The 16,839-nt window shown below is 42.7% G+C and overlaps 1 protein-coding gene across 11 annotated transcripts in view; it reads right to left on the reverse strand.

Annotated features, from left to right (window-relative positions):
* The window catches only part of MID1 (midline 1), a 333,537-nt gene that overhangs the window by 22,277 nt on the left and 294,421 nt on the right, over positions 1–16,839 (reverse strand). For all 11 annotated transcript variants that reach the window (XM_031671144.2, XM_072956833.1, XM_072956827.1 and 8 more), the window contains 3 exons: positions 13,588–13,736; positions 6,497–6,624; positions 1,638–1,781 (listed from right to left, as the gene is read on the reverse strand). In XM_031671144.2, the coding sequence (XP_031527004.1) occupies positions 1,638–1,781; positions 6,497–6,624; positions 13,588–13,736 (421 nt within the window). The remainder of the gene's footprint in view (positions 1–1,637; positions 1,782–6,496; positions 6,625–13,587; positions 13,737–16,839) is intronic.

The raw sequence follows: 16,839 nt of genomic DNA on the forward strand, positions 1-16,839 counted from the left end.
ACTTTCTAGAACCAGACCTATGTGGGTTGGAGTCCTGGTTCTATCCGTCTTCATGTCTGTCTCCCCTCCCTCACTCAACTCTCCAGCCAGGCTTAATTAGATGAGATCGCTCACTGTACCCTGTCATTTTCTGCCTCTATGGATTTGCTTATGATGACCCGGCTGTCTCACATCCCCTTAACATGCTAATACGTAACCAGTCTCAAGACTGAAGTGAACGATCACTTGTCCCAAGACCTTTGTGTTGTACCACCATTTCTGCCTTCTCCATACTTCCTACTTACTCAGGCAACTTGCCAAAGCTGTTCTCAACATTTCGAGATTTTCCTTTCCACTCCCAAATTACACATTCATACAAAATGGTAAGATTTTAATTGAAGCTACCAAGGCAGATGGATTAAGGAGTGGAAGGTCAGAGGGTTGAGGAGGGAAGGCTGGGAAATGGGCATGTAAGGAAGGTAGGGGGAGCCATTTGTTGGGATGAGTCATTTATGCTTCTGCCACTTAGAGGTGGGGGTCTTTCTACATCACTCTTTTAATTCCTCCTAAATCAAATTTCTGTTTTAAGCATCACATACCTCAGAATTACTTGAGCTAGGAAAGAACAGTGTCTTTAAGGGAAAAAAGATTTATATAATAAAAGCACATTAAGTTGATATGGATTTATTCAGAACATCTCTTTGTTGAAAAGTGGCTGCTATTCTAGTCTAGCCTACTTTGACATATTCCATTTTTATTTGCTAAAGAAGTTTCAGACTCGCTCCCCTGAAAAGCCATTTCTTCTGGTCCTTTGCCATTTACTTAATTCAATTTAAATAACTCTGTGCGGTGAAGGGGAGTATTTCCTCTGTTACCATCTCTCTGGCCAGCTACTGCTGCGATTTGAGATCATCAAATTGTCTCGGATACCAAATATATCTCATGGGCCCCAGTGAGAGAGGGGTTTCTCTGAGTTTCAAATAAAGTCTGAAATTCTTCCCAGGTGGGGGCCAATTACTAACATTTCAAATGATGGCCCTGCTCTTCTCCAAATGGGACCAGGTATTTGGTATTCTTTGGCTACGCCTTGTATTAAATTCCCTTTTTAAAAAATTGTGAAATAACACTCAGAAAAGAACTAAATATATGATATAATGACTAAACCACGTAACTCCCACCCAGAAAGTGCTATTAACCCCATGAATTCCCAATATTTTTATTTATTTTTATATATATATATATATATCCCAATATATTTTTTCCCAATGGCAACCATCATCCTGACTCTTATTTACTGTTTTTACACCTACGTATTCATCTCTATAAACAAAATAGCTTATCTTTATCTTGAACGTGTACATGTATGAATGCACTCACATGGCGCACATTCTTTAGTTTCCTGCTTCTTTCTCCTAACAAGGTCTGTAACATTCATCCATGTCATCTGCTACAGATGAAAATTTTTCAGTGCTATCTGGCCAGTTATATTTACTAACATAGTACAAGTGAGTGCTGTCACCTCCTTGGTTTAGGGAAGACAAGCCAATACATATTGTGCATCCTTTCCTTCCTTGTCTTCCCTTGAGATTTAAATTCAAAGTGCAATCTGTCTAAAAACAGTCACCAAGCAGAGAATCAACAGGGCGTGCGGTACTCACTAACAACATTGGCTTGTCCGGTGAAGATGGTGTACTGGAGCTCGTAGGAGACCACACTGAATTCGTCATCGGAGGTCCAGTGAACGGTGATGGTGTCATAGGAAGCCGTGCAGAGCTCTTCTCTAATTGTGGGAGGGTTGGGAGCTGTGGGGACCAAGATGCTCATCAGCAGAGGCGCAGACACCTCTGGGATACATCTCAGAGAAGTCTGCCAGTCAAAGCAGGCGTCTCTAAACACGCCCGTCAGGACTGCTGTGCTAGAGGTGGTCAGCGCAATCTGAAGAACACTTGGTTGGCTGATTATCACTGTGATTTTTCACAGGTAGTGGGACTTCAGTCAGCCAGTATCTTATCTCTGTGTATCATGAAAGCATCTTTAGAAGGTTAAACAAACACTACTCTCTTATTCATGAAAGAAAACATGTGAAAAAAAATCAACAAGATGAAGTTTTGTAATTTCATCCCCATCGTGGGGGTGGCCAACTTTTACGCTCAAGAGTCGGACAGTAAGTGTTTCAGGCTTTGTGGGTCGTATGGTCTCTGCTGCAACCACTCCCCTCTGCCTTGACACCATGAGAGCAGCCAGAGACAATCTGCGCTCAAAGAGACACGGCCAGATTCCAGTAGAACGTTGTTTACAAAAACAAGTGAGGACCAGATTTGGCACGTGGGCCAAAGTCAGACAACCTATGAGCTCCAAGAGACTACGTATTTTGATATTGAGGCACCCAACTGGAAAAATACTGATGTTTGTTATCCCTTAACAGACCAGCCAGATAATTGTTTGAAAATTTTGTCATTAGATGTCTTGAGACCTTATAAAAATTTATTAGTATGGTTCTATTTTCTTCTGATTTTTCAATTTATAGGTGATACTGCACATTAAGAACATGATTACCAATCAATCCGATCTAAGCAGCACATTTCTCTCCCCAAGAGAAACACGATTCCCTGGCATTTGATTAACTTTATCGCTGGGGAAGGCTGCTGTTTTATGTCTTGAACACATTGCAGAGAAGAGAAATCTCAAGCCTACCAAAATAATGATTTTAGGTTGACTTATATTGGATTGATTTCAGTAAGTGGTTTTATGAGAAGAGTCTGGGAGCAAGAAAAAGACTAGGTGGTGAGTGTTTTGCACCAGCAATAATATTTTAGTGCCAGGGTTGGCAAACTATGGCTCTTGGCCAAATCTGGCCCACTGCCTGTTTTTGTAAATAAAGTTTTATTGGAACACAGCCAGGCTCATTCATTTACGTATTGTCCATGGCTGCTTTTGGGCGACAGCAGAGTTGAGGAGTTGCAACCATATGTCCTGCAAAGCCTAAAACATTTACTATCTGGCCTTTTACAGTCAAAGTGTGCCGAGTCCAGGTTTAAAAAATCGATCCAGAGCTTTATTTCTATTCTTCCCTACACCAGAACCTAATTTCAAAAGGAGAAACATAGCTGCCTCCCACAGATAAGGAGCAATCTTTGCTTTCACTATTACAGAATTCTTTCCTGCTGTAACCTTTGATGAGGATTGATGAGTCCTAAACAAACCCAGAGGGAGGAAAGTTTATGAAAATGGTAAAATCTAAAACTCTGTTTTTGTATTCTTCACTTTACCACCCGAAGATATCTCCAGGACGAGGACTGTATGAAGCCAGCAACTTTGATGTCTGCTGCATATAGTCAATTCGCCCAGCTTACTCTATTGGTTATTGAGTTGTACCAACACAATTAAGCACCTCCATGTGGCAGGCACTGCATTAAGTCGTGCATGAAGGTAGACGGATTCCACAGAGCCCTCAAAGCAGTCTTTCTGGACTATGACTTCATACATCTGTCTCCCAAAGTATCCCCATGCAAGATTTAGTGTCATGCGCTATGACTTGGATGAATAAGGGACACCCATCAGGAGATGCATTCCACGGGGGAGGCCCAGCTGCATCGTAAAACATGCTTATTATTGTCTGTGTGGTCCCTGTTAGTGTGGGATCACCCTGCCTGGATCAGTGGAGAAATATTTATTCTCCCATAATCTAAATAGTTCATTGAATTCTTTCTCCATCAACCATTGTAGAAAGCGTTTGTTCTTTCTGCATTGCAATATATGATTAAATATATAGAAAACTTATGTTTGAAATAGGCCAGTAGCTCAGACACACATGGCAATAGCTGCAATCAGGGAGGAAGTGTCACCTCTCTGGGTTAGTAACGTGACATACCGTCCAGAGGCATGTCATGGGGGAAAAAAATCTTGTTTTCACAGTTAGGCAGGCTAACTCTGTTTTGATTATAAACCCAGTGGGTTTGTCCTGAAAAGTCAATATCCAATTTACTGTAAATGAGAGCAGCAGCATGCTGCCAATTTCAATATTCATGGAATTGGTACCAGAACTGTTATTTTCTTGCCTCTGTCATCAACAGGTCACAAGAAATGGTGGGCTAATACTCCACAAACACTTCATTTCCTGCTTACAAATGTCTGATAAACTGTTTGGACTTGGCAGTATCTGCCAAGCATCGTATGTTATGGCCAGGATGGATGTTATGTCTAGAAATGGTCCAGATTTGTATTTGAGGTTGACAGCTACGAAGGCATAATAGCAGGTACCCCATATGGTCTTTGGTTTGGCATCAACAGCCATCGGGATGATATATGGTGTACAATTACCAGTCAGTGCAAACTACTTGCACAATTTCCCCTGTAATCAGTCCCTTGGCATTTGTACAGAGATTAGAATGGGCGTACGTTGTTGAAATGTATTAAACAATAATTGGGAAATAGAACACATTCTTGTCAATAAGAGACTGATTTTGTGCAGGAGGGCCATGTGCCCAGCCAAATAGTTTTGTCTTCTCTGCCCTTGGGCATGACTTTGGGGCATGGATCTGGCCCACAAGACACGAGTGGAAGTTTGTGAGTTGGGTCTTCTGAGCAAGATTTTCGTTTTCCTAATTAACAAAGACAAACTTGGCTGACAGAAGTGTTTTTGTCATCCCTTCCCCTCTATCCCTCTCTTTTGGTCCCTAACTTGAATGTAATGCTTGGAGGTGGGGCAGTCATGTTGGGAATCACGTGGCAATACAATGAAGATGGCAAGGCAGAAAAAGAGAAAGAGCCTGGGGTCCAAGGTCATCCCTGAACGGCTGCCCAGCCCTGGATGGCACACCTCTGATCTCCCGTTTCTGTGACGGTAAGACTCTCTGATGGATTTAGTCACTGCCAAATGGATTTTCTGTTGTTGCAATAAAGCGCATTTCCAAATGATATAAGAAAAAAGGAGATTTTTAATAGGATGCCATGATAAAAAAAAAATGGCTCAGCCAGAGAAAGGCTGGGACCTGCACTGTCTAATACAGGAGCCAGGAGCTACACGTGATTCTTTATATTTCAATTCAATTTCACTAAAGTTAAATCAAAGTGAAAACTCACTAGCCACAGTCCGACTTTTCCATAGCCCCACGTGACTAGCAGCTAGAGAACACTTCTATCAGCATAGAAAGTTCTATCGAATAGTGATAGTTTAGGTACATCTCAAAGTGAAAGGCTTTATTCATAAATACGTGAAACCAAGTTTGGTTCCTTCCTGTACATGCTTTCCAAGTCAACTTCTTTCTTCCTTAATAGGAGTGGTAGGGTTTGAAAGAATTACATAAGATAAGAAGATGTTTGTGGGATGACTTGCATCCCTCACAAAGGCAGAAAGGCTAAAAACAGCACCTCGGGTCTGGGCAGAGAGAAAACTGAGCTTCTGGGTACCATGCTCCTTGACTACAGAAGTCCTTGCTTTCTAGCCACAGACTGTAAAAGCAAACATCACACAGTCCTTCCTCTGTCCTGCTCCACCTTTCCCAACCGCTCTCCCACAAACACACACAGAATTTGAGTGGAGATGCTGGTGCTGCGCTAAGGAACGGATGTGGTCTTTTAAAGGGGGCACGTCCTGAGTTCACTGAACATCTGGATTCACTGTGTAAGCGGCGTTTTTCTGAAGTCGCAGGCACTGGTGGCTTTGACTAACACAAATAGGTCGTCTAAATAGTCAACATTCTACCAGCAAATGCTGGCAGTGCCTGCTCTAGAGATGGGCAGCAAAGAAAAATTTGGAAGGATGGTTAGAAATGGGAGTCACACGGGGTTTTCTTTTTATTCCAGTTGCTTTTTTTAAGTTTGACATGAAGAAAAAAAGCTGATCAGAAAGCACAAGATTGAAACATGGCACCAGGAATTCAAATGTGATTTGGGGTACCTCTGCCATACTGACCTCTGCCAAGATGAAAGTCAGTCTTTTACTAGAAAGAGCAGAGGTCTTGGGAGTCTGCACTGACCTGAGCTAAATCTGAATTCTGCTTCTCACTAGCTTTCTGACCTCCAGCAAGCTGGATGACCTCGGTCATCTGCAAAATGAAGATTATAAGACTTTTCCCTCAATTTGACATTGCGATGTTTAAATAAACACAAAAGCCAGAGCAAGGTAGACACCCCATCACAGTTAGCTGCCAAGTTGTTCTCTGCCAAGGCACTGTGAGAGTCATTTGTTGTGCTGTTGTGAAATAGAAAACAGCCACGCTGCCTTCCACATCTCTCCGATGCCCAACAGAGCTATCATGTGAGAGTAAGGAGAATGGTGTCAAGTATGCTTTAAATGACTGAGACTCTTTTTCCCTCCGTCCCCAATTTAGTCTTGGACTATGTTATTTTGCTTGGGGAAAAAAAAGAAGAAATGCCAGAAATCGTCTATGGGAATATGAGACGCCGTTCCTAAATCTGAAGCCCACACCCCATGGTTTTAGGAAATGGATCTAATGGCAAAGTTTTTGTATCACTGAATGCACCCAGTGTTAAAGACAACACACAAAAACAATACCTGTAAGGTAATCCAGACATTCTAGCAATTTCTTCTCTCGGGAAAAATCTAAGGCAAAGGTGTCAAATGTGTCGTTGAGGTTGATTTCAGGAATTAGGACCTGGGATGATGCCGTTGCCATGGAGACTCTGGAATTTAAACAAAACAACTTTTGTAAAACCTCAAGCTGGCTTTCACCATCACTCCCCAGGAATGACAAAATTAAAAGGAAAAGAATTATCGTTAAAAAAATATGTATATATATGCATGACAGGGACATGATGCTGCACGTCAGAAATTGACACATCATAACTGACTCTACTTAGATAAAAAAAAATGAAAATATTGGCCGTTTTTACATGGGAGCCTTAAACAAGAATCCTGGGATGGTACAACACAGCAACACAATGCAAATGAGCAAGCTTCAAGCGCAGGCAGAGGAATGGGGCAACAGCGGAATGGCTTCCTCCCTTCCTTTTTACCATCGGAAAATAATTCCCCATGGAGGCAAAAGAATATTCATATTTCACGTTGCTGTGTATTTAACAGCCTGGGCCCTGCACATCTAACCCCACCGAGAAGCACACAGCTCCAGGCGTTTCTTCACACATCTGTCTGGGAAACTGTTTGTTCCTTTCAGACTCGACCCTGCTCCACTTCAAAGAGAAGTCTCCAAAATTTCCAACTGCATAAAAGGCAAAATGAAGATTAAAAAAGAATGTTTCCAGATATTGGATTAGTTTAATCAATTACTAGCCTTGCTCTAAAATAAACATTAAAAAACGAGTTTTTGTCTGGCTCATTTTCATTCTCCGTGTGTTCATTTTCTTGCACCATATTCCCAGCAGATGCCATGGAAAATATTCATGAGCTTTCTCACAAATTCCCCCGACGGATGCTGTTTCTCCTTTTCATCAAGGTGGCTAGTTAGACTTCTCGTTTATAAGCTATAAAGCCATCTATTGGTATGTATCAGTCTCAGTTGACTCTCACGGTGATTCGGAAAGTTGTCATTCATAGCAGAACACTTCTGACTAATTTAAAAAAATGCAAGTGATTCTCTTAAGAACAAGAAGATTATGGCATGATGTAAACCACTTCTGAGCAAATCAAATTATGCTAGCCTTGTAATCTCGATTTTGGTATTTCTTGAAGTTTGATAAACGCCACCAAGGACCTACTAGGTGGAGGGTGGTGTGTAGGGTACTGGGAATTTTTGAGCAAAGAAACAACTTTTAAATGATTTAGCCACAGTCTAGTTACTTATTTTCTAATTAACAGTATTGATGCCTGTTCATACAAGGTTACAAAGCTAGCTAGTAGCAGCCAGGAGGAGAATTCTAAGTCTGTACTCTTCCATTTAATCTAGAAAAATTTCAACCTGGTTACCCTAAGGGATGTACCTCCTTTTGCATCTCTTAATGACTCTGAAAGCTTTGGACTTCATAAAGATAATGTATCTTGGCTATACAAATCATATCTGTAGGTCTATCTATACAATGGAATATTATTCAGCCATAAAAAGTAATGAAATACTGATATATGCTACAACGTGGATGAACCTTGAAAGTATTACACTGAGGGAAAGAAGCCAGACACAAAAGGCCACATGTTATATGATGTGCTTGTGTGAAATGTTGAGAAGGGGCAAATCCAGAGAGACAGAAAGCAGATGGGTGGTGGCCAGGGGCTGGGGCAGGGAAATGGGGAGTGACTACATAATGGATGTGGGGTTTTCTGTTGGAGTGATGGAAATATTCTGGAACTTGACAGGGGTGGGAATTGTACAACATTGTGAAGGTACTAAATGCCAGTGAATTGGTCAGTTTAAAATGGTTAACTTTATGGTATGCAAATTTCACCTCGATAAAAAAAAGTTACACCTGTGAAATGCCCAAAATCCTGAGAAGTAAAGTTTCTCTAATTGTATTTCTGGTGCATATTCAGTGCTATGGAGGGAGGACAGTAGGAAGGATAACCAGCAATGTCATAACTGGAATGAGGCTGGGATCCGCACGTCAAAGTTTAAAGAGGCATAAACTCTGGAAAGAAAAGTTTCAAGTGTCTGAATGAGGGTGGAGAATCTAAATCCACCACCTGACCCTTCCACCAAGAAACAGTGAACAGCAGAGTTGTGGTACTTTGTTGGCTAAATATTGCACCCAAGTGAATTGGACTCATTATTACGACAAACAAGCACTAATTTAGATTGCTGGAGAAAGGGATGCTTGCCAGGCAATTTCCAAGACGGTCAAACTGTACTTTAAAAAAAATGCCTTCCCTATGACCTATGATCACAAAAATGCCTTCAAACTCAGAGAGACCCCACGATTATTCAACAAATATTTACGAAACCCTTAAAAGAGGTCATGTACTGAAGACCCCGAAACATGTGCATAAATGCATGTAAGTTAAAAGAAATATTCCAGGGCCACTTGAACTCCTCAAATAACCATTCAAAGTGAAACTCCAGTACTTCAGTCTCACGATGTCCAGGGAAAATTGCACCAAGCGATTATAGACCAAGCCCCGAACTTCCTATCACATTTCTTTGCTATACTCAAATGGCACCGAGCTTGTGCTCACCACGTTAGAGGCTCTGGTTTGCTCTGAACGGATAATCTCGAGTTGGTGTAAGCTTCTGTTCAGGTTCTTCCTAAATAGATTTCCTCCCCAAGTTTCTCCTGGTTCTATGGTCCGCCCACAACGAACTAAAACATGCTTCGGTCAAGTGACACTGTGAACATGCTTGCCATCTGGACGCTGGGAACTTGGCGAAGTAGGGATGGAAGGGATGAGAGTTCCTAAGCCTGGGAGGCAAAGACTGACGGTGAGACTCTCTGGAGATTACTGCAGCTTTTAACACCTAAGCATTTTTATTTTGATGGAAGGAGAGATATTTATCTCTGGCTACAATTTCAAATTCTTAATTGGAGTGACAGGCGAGCAGAGGTCTGCCAAATTCAACACTTTAGGCATCGTTTTTACCCCCCAAACCCTTGTTGCCCATCTTCTGGCCTTTCAGATGAACTGCCAAAATCCGCCAGGACCCTCCGTGTATACCACTTTCTCAATTCCATGCCTTTACAGTCACGTCCGTGTCTGTGTGTACAGGTACACGTGTGCACATGCGTGCGTGCGTGTGTGTAGCTCTTAACATACTGGAGCAAATAAGGGTGCTGGGTCCTATCTTGATGCTTAATACAGTGGGCTGCACATGACTTCCTGTTTCTATTTTGACTTTGATGTCATCTCCACGACACTCAGTTGCTAGCAGCCACACGGGGCCAGTTTTCCAAAAGGTAGACATGTCTAGAGCTACAGTACTCACAAGGTTGCTGCCAAACTGTCAACACCTGGGGAAGATACTCTGCCCTTCCTGTTTAATATCCCCCCTCCCATGCCTGACCTCCAGCAATGGCACTTAGACAGGTCTCTCTTGGGCAGGTGGGCTACAACGCACATCATCGTGGTAAAACCCATTGAGGTCTCATGTAACAAAACATAGTTTCCTTTAGTCAGCTCCAGATTTCCCAAATGCATTTGACTCAGGAACTCTGTTGTTTTAACACCAATGAACACCCTGCAGAACACATTTCAAGAATCACTCATCAGATACACTCTAATTCTTAGAATTATTAGTGACATCTTTCCAGTTGACAATTGGAGTTTTTGGCTTTGTGTTCTGGGGAAGTCTTTTGGATCCTTGAATTGCCTATGGTGGTGAGGGAGAGGGGTCACGCTGCGGAGGCTGAGTTCCCACTAGGAACTCTGAAAACTGAGTACTGTTCAGAGGGAATTTTCCTTTTACTGTCTTCTTGATACAACTTTGCTGCTAGAAGGGATTTTCATTTTAGATTTCTTATAAGTTGTAAACTTTCTTATGCTTGGATTTAGCGAAGAGTTTTGCTTATTTAACATAATTTTACAAAAGCACACACATACAGTCACACCAAGAGCTTTGTATTAGTGAGGCTTGAGAATACTGTGTGTTATATAATCCACATGCAGCCACTGAGTGACTGGGGAGGAAGGAAATTAGCATTTGTTGCATGTTCACCTTGTGATAGGAACTCGGCTAATATTTTTACTACATTATTTCATTGCATCCCTACGACCACCATATTAGGTAGGAATAATCGGTTCTGTTTTACAGCTTTGTTCAAGCATTCACTCCAGTCGGGCAGTTTGCTATGTGCTGGGGCCATAATGGTGAAAACAAGATGGCTGGGTCCTGCCCGCTGGGAGCACAGGAGCAAAACGAAGACTCACAAGTGTGAGGGAACAGCTCCAATGCTGTCAGTAATTACTACCAAGCAATTAGCACAGAGCCACACACTTGACTGCAAAGCATATGCATCTCCTACAATGTAAAGCTTGAGGCTCTCCTCGGGTTTTTTTGTTTGTTTGTTTGTTTTTGGATGAATTAAGTAACTTTTTGTGGTCTGACTCAGCTTGCAGGCGAACACACCCACTCTAAGTGATTTAATGATGCAGAAAAATCGCATCCAACTCTCACTTTAGGAAGGTATGCAGGATCAAAAGTTTGTTCTGGGCTTTACACCTTTGAAGAGAAGAATAAAGACGGTTTAGAAGTACACGGGTGCCAAAGCCCAAGGCAGACACGACAGGAAGCAGACCTGTGAAGTCATGTTCTAGAGAGGAATGGTAAGTAATAGGAAAACACCAATCCAGCCAACACGGTGGAGCAGCTGCAACACCTAAGGCCAGTTCACAGGCGTTGTCAGCAGTGTTGTCACAGCTCCAGATAGAGGGAGCTACTATGAGCCCAGATTTTTAAGTAGAAAGTAGTTCTGGGATAAACCCGAAGAATCACAGGTAAAAAGTGACAGTGTTAGGATTTGCGCCCAGGTTTCCCAACTCCTAACCCAAGCCCGGTGACCTTTGACTACACTCTGGTTGCTGGGAAGAGAGAAAGGCTCAGGAAGTGACCAAGAGGATTGACGGACAGAGACAGAAAGACAGGGGAGGCGGAAACAGAGGGACAAGGGCTCTTAGCAAATTTTTCTAGGTACTACGGATTCAGACCTGATGGAAGTTCAGACTTCAAGTAAGCCAACCTTCTTATGCTTGGATTTAGTGAAGAGTCTTGGTTATTTAACATAATTTTATAAAAGTGCACATTACAATCACACCAAGAACTTTATATCAGTGAGGCTTGAGAATACAGTGTATGATATGATTCATTTGGGGAGAGAGAGAGATCAGTCATGTTTCTTGATGAGATATGGGCTTGTGAGAGGTAGAGCTGAACGGGGCCAGGCAGGACCTGCTGGGCATCCATGTGCTTGTGTTATGCTTCCAATGCACGTCTTCTTCTAGAACATTCTACCATAACTGTTATGGGACCACGTTCTCTCCCCTCGCTAGGTGAGAATTTATTCCTGTTAGACTTGATCGCAGTTTTAGGCCTGGCTGAGAACTGCAGCACAGGCTGGCCATTTCATCCGGACACGTCACAATTTATAGCTGGAGGAAAGTACTATTGGATCCCAGCTGGAAACCGTGACGTAAGTGTGAACGCTGTCTAGCGGAGTGTCCTGGGTACACTGGAATACAAGTGCTGTTTGCAGTTTTTAACTTGAGCATGAGTATTTCAGGCAACTGGACGCAGGCCAGACGAGAGCAGCGAAGACAATTAAACACTTGGAACCCAGGCGGCATGAAGAAAGAGGCTGGCAGCTCTCGGAGGAGGGAAGAGATCATTTTAAGGATATAAAAGAGATGATAACCAGCTGTTGCCCACGTGCATTGGAAGAGATAAGTATCTAACCAGTCGCAGAGGAAATTTTCTCAAATATAAGAAAGAACACAAAGAAGCTGGCTGGATACTAGGTCACAGTTATAAAAAGCCCTGCGTACTCCTCCCACTGAGGGAACAGTGGAAACGGAAAGCGCGCTGCCTGTGTCTGCGCGACACGTGGAGAATTAGCACGCGGAGCAGCACAAGCAAGTCCCTTCAGAAGCCATAGTTTCCTTTCTCCTTCCTTGAAGAAATTCAAATCATAAGATGGTGAGTATTTTTCCCCCCTGAGGCCAGGGGTTGGCAAAGTACAGCCCGAGGGCCAAGTCTGGCCTCCCATTTTTGCAAACGGCTTTGCTGGAACACACCCTCGCCCACACCTTGCCGCGTCATGCACGGCGGAGCACAGGAGCTGGGAGCTGGGATGGAGACCTCTAACCCGCCAAGCGGGGAATAGTCTCTCGTCCTTTACAGGAGCAGTCTGCGGACCCCTGCTCTAGGACACGGACTGGCACAAGTGAGCTGTCTGGGGTCCTCCAGTGATAGGATTCTTTTACTGTTTTGGTGAAGGGACAGCTGACTCTGACAACTGGAATGAAAAGTCAAGGCCACTGACATTGGCTGCAGATGTCGTTTAGGTGGCGTACCGCTACAGGTGCCTGCAGCAGTGAAGATGAGTCATTTTACACCAAGCAAGGCCGAGGGCTGAAGGAACACTGACCCCTGCTAGTTTCACTGCTGGGCTGCCCATTCAAATAAGGTCATTTTTATATTCCCTACCCTAGAATAAAGACTATTCTAAAAGAAGGAGGTATGAAGTTGACAGTTTGGTCCTTTCTTTCTCTCCCACATGAGTCCGCCTCGACTTTTCAGGAGAGGCAAAGCTTCTCAACCAAACAAAATCAGGCCTAACAGACAACAACACCCGGGTGATTTTTTTTTAAATAGGTAAGCCCTGAGACAGGAGAAAAGATTCCTTTTTATGTTGTGGCCTTCATTTGGCTTCTTTGTTACCAAGTATACGATAAGATCAGGCCTGAGGGTCACAATAAATGCCGTTTTGAACCATTACAAGCTTTCTCCCCACACCCTCAAAAGCAGGCTGATTTCATTCTTTCTAACTGGCAGACTCTTGTTTCAAAGGCCTTGAACTCCAGGCTGATTCTGAAAAGGCTGACATGTCAAAGGGAAGCATCTTCAGCGGGAACAAAGCAACTCAAAGCCTCTATTCTCTCTGGTACTCAGCCTTGAAAATGCAAACAAAAGCAAGACAGGGCAAGGCCAACCAATCACACCCTAGACGCGGGAGGCCAGCTGCTGAGAATTTCCCAGCAGCCCCTGCACTTACCTCTCGGTGATGTTCTTAGCGGTCTGTAGGAAACGCGCGTGATCATTCTCCTTCAGAGAGTGTTCCGCTTGGGAGATAAGTGATGCCGACCTCTCAATGCACTGTTTGCAGTTTGCAATCTGCTGAGCCAGTTTCCGAAGCCGCATCACCTTGAACAAAAGAGGCACGGAGGTGTTTACATGGGTCGGTTCGCTTAGTGAGAATGCGTCAGTCTGGACCCTCCTAGCGTGTACATTTTGTTGTCTGCCAGTCATCCTTCAATAAAAGTTCAAAAACTAGGCAGAGCAATATGGAAAGCCCAGTTAGGGCACTCTTAGATAGTCTTTATCTCCTTGGAGAAGTGTTGCTAATTTGTTTTATGAGGAAATCCTGAATTGCGAATTGCTTCCCTGTTGATGGGGAAAAAAGGTGTCGCCCAAGGCGAGTTACAGAGGGTCACTGGACCTCTTCCCTGGACCTCTTCTTTCAACCAGTCTATACAATTAAGATCATTGGGAACCCTGGAACTTTAGCTCAGCTTTTCGGCTGGCCCATCGAGAAAATAAAACATCTCTACAGGTGCAAATGTGCGGCTAAGTAAAAACCATTTTCTCAAAAGTTCTTTGCAATCCACGTAATAAAATTGTGATATAAAAACATTAGGTATTACTATTTCCCACACTATCTAAAACTCATGTGTTAAATTAACAGAAAGGGAGCGTTTTTTCCATTGATTAATATTTTTCCTGTTGAGTAGATGAGAGAACGCCAAAAAAAGCACAGCTGGGCCATTTCCCCTCACTGGGAACGTCATTTCCAGGCACTTTGTGCTTACTCGATAACTAAGAACTATTTTGATAAGCATTTCCCAGTCGGGATAAAAATGCTTGTTTGATTCCAATCTCCATTCCAATTCCTGATTCCGTCTTGCTTGAAAACGACCCTCAAACGTAATTGACCAGACCTCTGGGGCCAGCCAAGATAAGTCCACGGTCACCCACTTGACCGTTCGCGCTGGTGTTTGAAATGTGCTGTGAGATGAAGCCCTCTGGCCAGAAGCCAAGTTAAAATTAGACCGCTAATTGGAATTGCCGCGCGCCCAGTGCCCCCATCCACACAGCCGGGGACAGGTCTTGGCTGGCCTTATGATCATTCCAGAATGGAAAACAGCCCTGGGTGAAAGGGTAGGGAGGGGACCAGTTAATCTGTCTTACAGACAACACTGGCTCAGGCTCCCTCCAGAATTCCTGCTAACTCCAAGAAATTCCTTCTTTCTCCAAGTCATCACTATCATCCCTGGGCAACTCTAATCGAGGAAAAGGAAGGAAGGAGATGTCAGAACTTGAAGCCTCTGAGGAACGTCCAATTCCGGCTAAGTCGGACTAGAGCAAACAAAGGAAATGAATGCTGAATTCAGAGGCAGCACCCACAGGATTTCAGGCAAGAGTGAGAAAAATTCCTCAAAGTAAAGGGTTAGAGAATGATGTGTCAAAACTCTGGGGCAAAGAGTATGTTATTTTAAGCCCGGTAAAAGACTTACCTCATTATATGTAATTATAGTGACCACCGCAGCAGATTAACTGTGTTCATTAGTTGAATAAAATAACACTTATTTTACACCAAATAGAATTTAGCTTCTAACATCATTATATCCAGAGGTAAAGCTAAGAAAGGGATACAGTCCAATTCAAGATATTAGAACATGTCCTTAAGAAACTGTCAGAGGAAGGAATATTTAATCACCCAACATAAAGAATGCTTTAAATTACATGGCCGAATTGAAGACATTAAATACAATTCTAACAAAAGAAAAATAAGGTTCAAATATTCCTTCTGAATAACTTCATGGCCTTTCAGTATGCCTAGTAGGGACCACAGATGACAGACATAACAATGCTTAAAGTTCATTTTCTTCCCCTTCTATCATGATATTGGAAATCAAAAGTGACATGAGGAAAAGAAAAGAAAAAACCGCCCTACATCATTCGTAAGTTGCAACAAGCCAAAATGAGAGCCTCCTCTGAAAACAGAGAAATGTTTTACAGAAAACGATTGTTGGCATAATTTTACTTTTAGTTCAGTGCACAATTCCATCTGATACACCAGATCAGAGCTTTTCAAACTTGCTGTGCACACGAATCAGCTGGGGATCTTTCTTTTAAAGAAAAGCCGTAGATGTTTGGGTCCACATTCCCACATCCCAGGTGAGGAGTTCTCATTGGCAGAACAGCAGGAATCTGCATTTTAACAAGCAAGGAATGTGCTTTGATCTGCAGGTGATGAATCATCAGTATGGACAGGACTAGCATGAAAAAACTAAATGAGGGAGAAGAGGAGAAAAGAAAGTAGCAGAGGGCATTCCTGATAGAAAGGGCAAGTTAGTTTTGTAAAACTTATTTCATGTGTGTGTGTGTGTGTGTGTGTGTGTGTGTGTGTGTGTGCGCGCGCGCGCGCACGCGCGCGTGCTGCATTTGATGTATATGCATTTCTAACTGTGGGAAAGAAAAAAGGAAAGAAAGAAACGAAGAAAGAAAAAGAGGTGGAGAGAAAGAAAGAAGGAAGGGAAAAAAAGAAAAACACTGTTCTAAGTTGGCTGTTCACAAACTATGGTCTGAGCAGGCCACGTCCAGCGCACAATCTGTGTGTGCAAATAAAGTTTTATTGACACACCGCCATGTGCACGTGTTTATGAATCAATCACCCACAGCTGCTTTCACACTACAGCACTGGGCAGCGGTGAGCTGTTACACCAGAGACCATACGGCAAAACCGACAATATTTATTATCTGGCCCTTTATGGAAAATGTTTGCTGACTTAAATGATTCTGATCAGGTGGCTCTGATTTGAACCATACTCTGTGAAATACTATCCTAAATGGTACCACACTTCAGAATCAGACACTGTATGTTTAGCAAAATATGAATTTCTTCATTAGAAAGCACTTTTTTTTATATATATTGCTTAAAAATATTTTCCAACTTGGCACTGTTCTTTTTTTCCCTGACAAGTGTGATTGCACGTTGCAATTTCTGGAATTCACTCCATACTCATCATGGAAATACGCTGTTGGTTGGAATCTCCTTTCACTGGGGACACAGGCCTATTTATATCAGTTTTTTTTTGCTGTTTATTTCACCTTACAAATGCTAAATGTATTTTAAATGCTTTTTTATATATGCAGGGTTCCCACCCCAAAACTGTTAGTTCAAACAACTGAACTTCAAGTTAATTATCTTAACTTTTGGAGATTTCCAGTACATAAAAGCAGTGAA

Source organism: Vicugna pacos, chromosome X (assembly GCF_048564905.1).
Source record: "Vicugna pacos chromosome X, VicPac4, whole genome shotgun sequence".
Lineage (NCBI taxonomy): Eukaryota > Metazoa > Chordata > Mammalia > Artiodactyla > Camelidae > Vicugna > Vicugna pacos.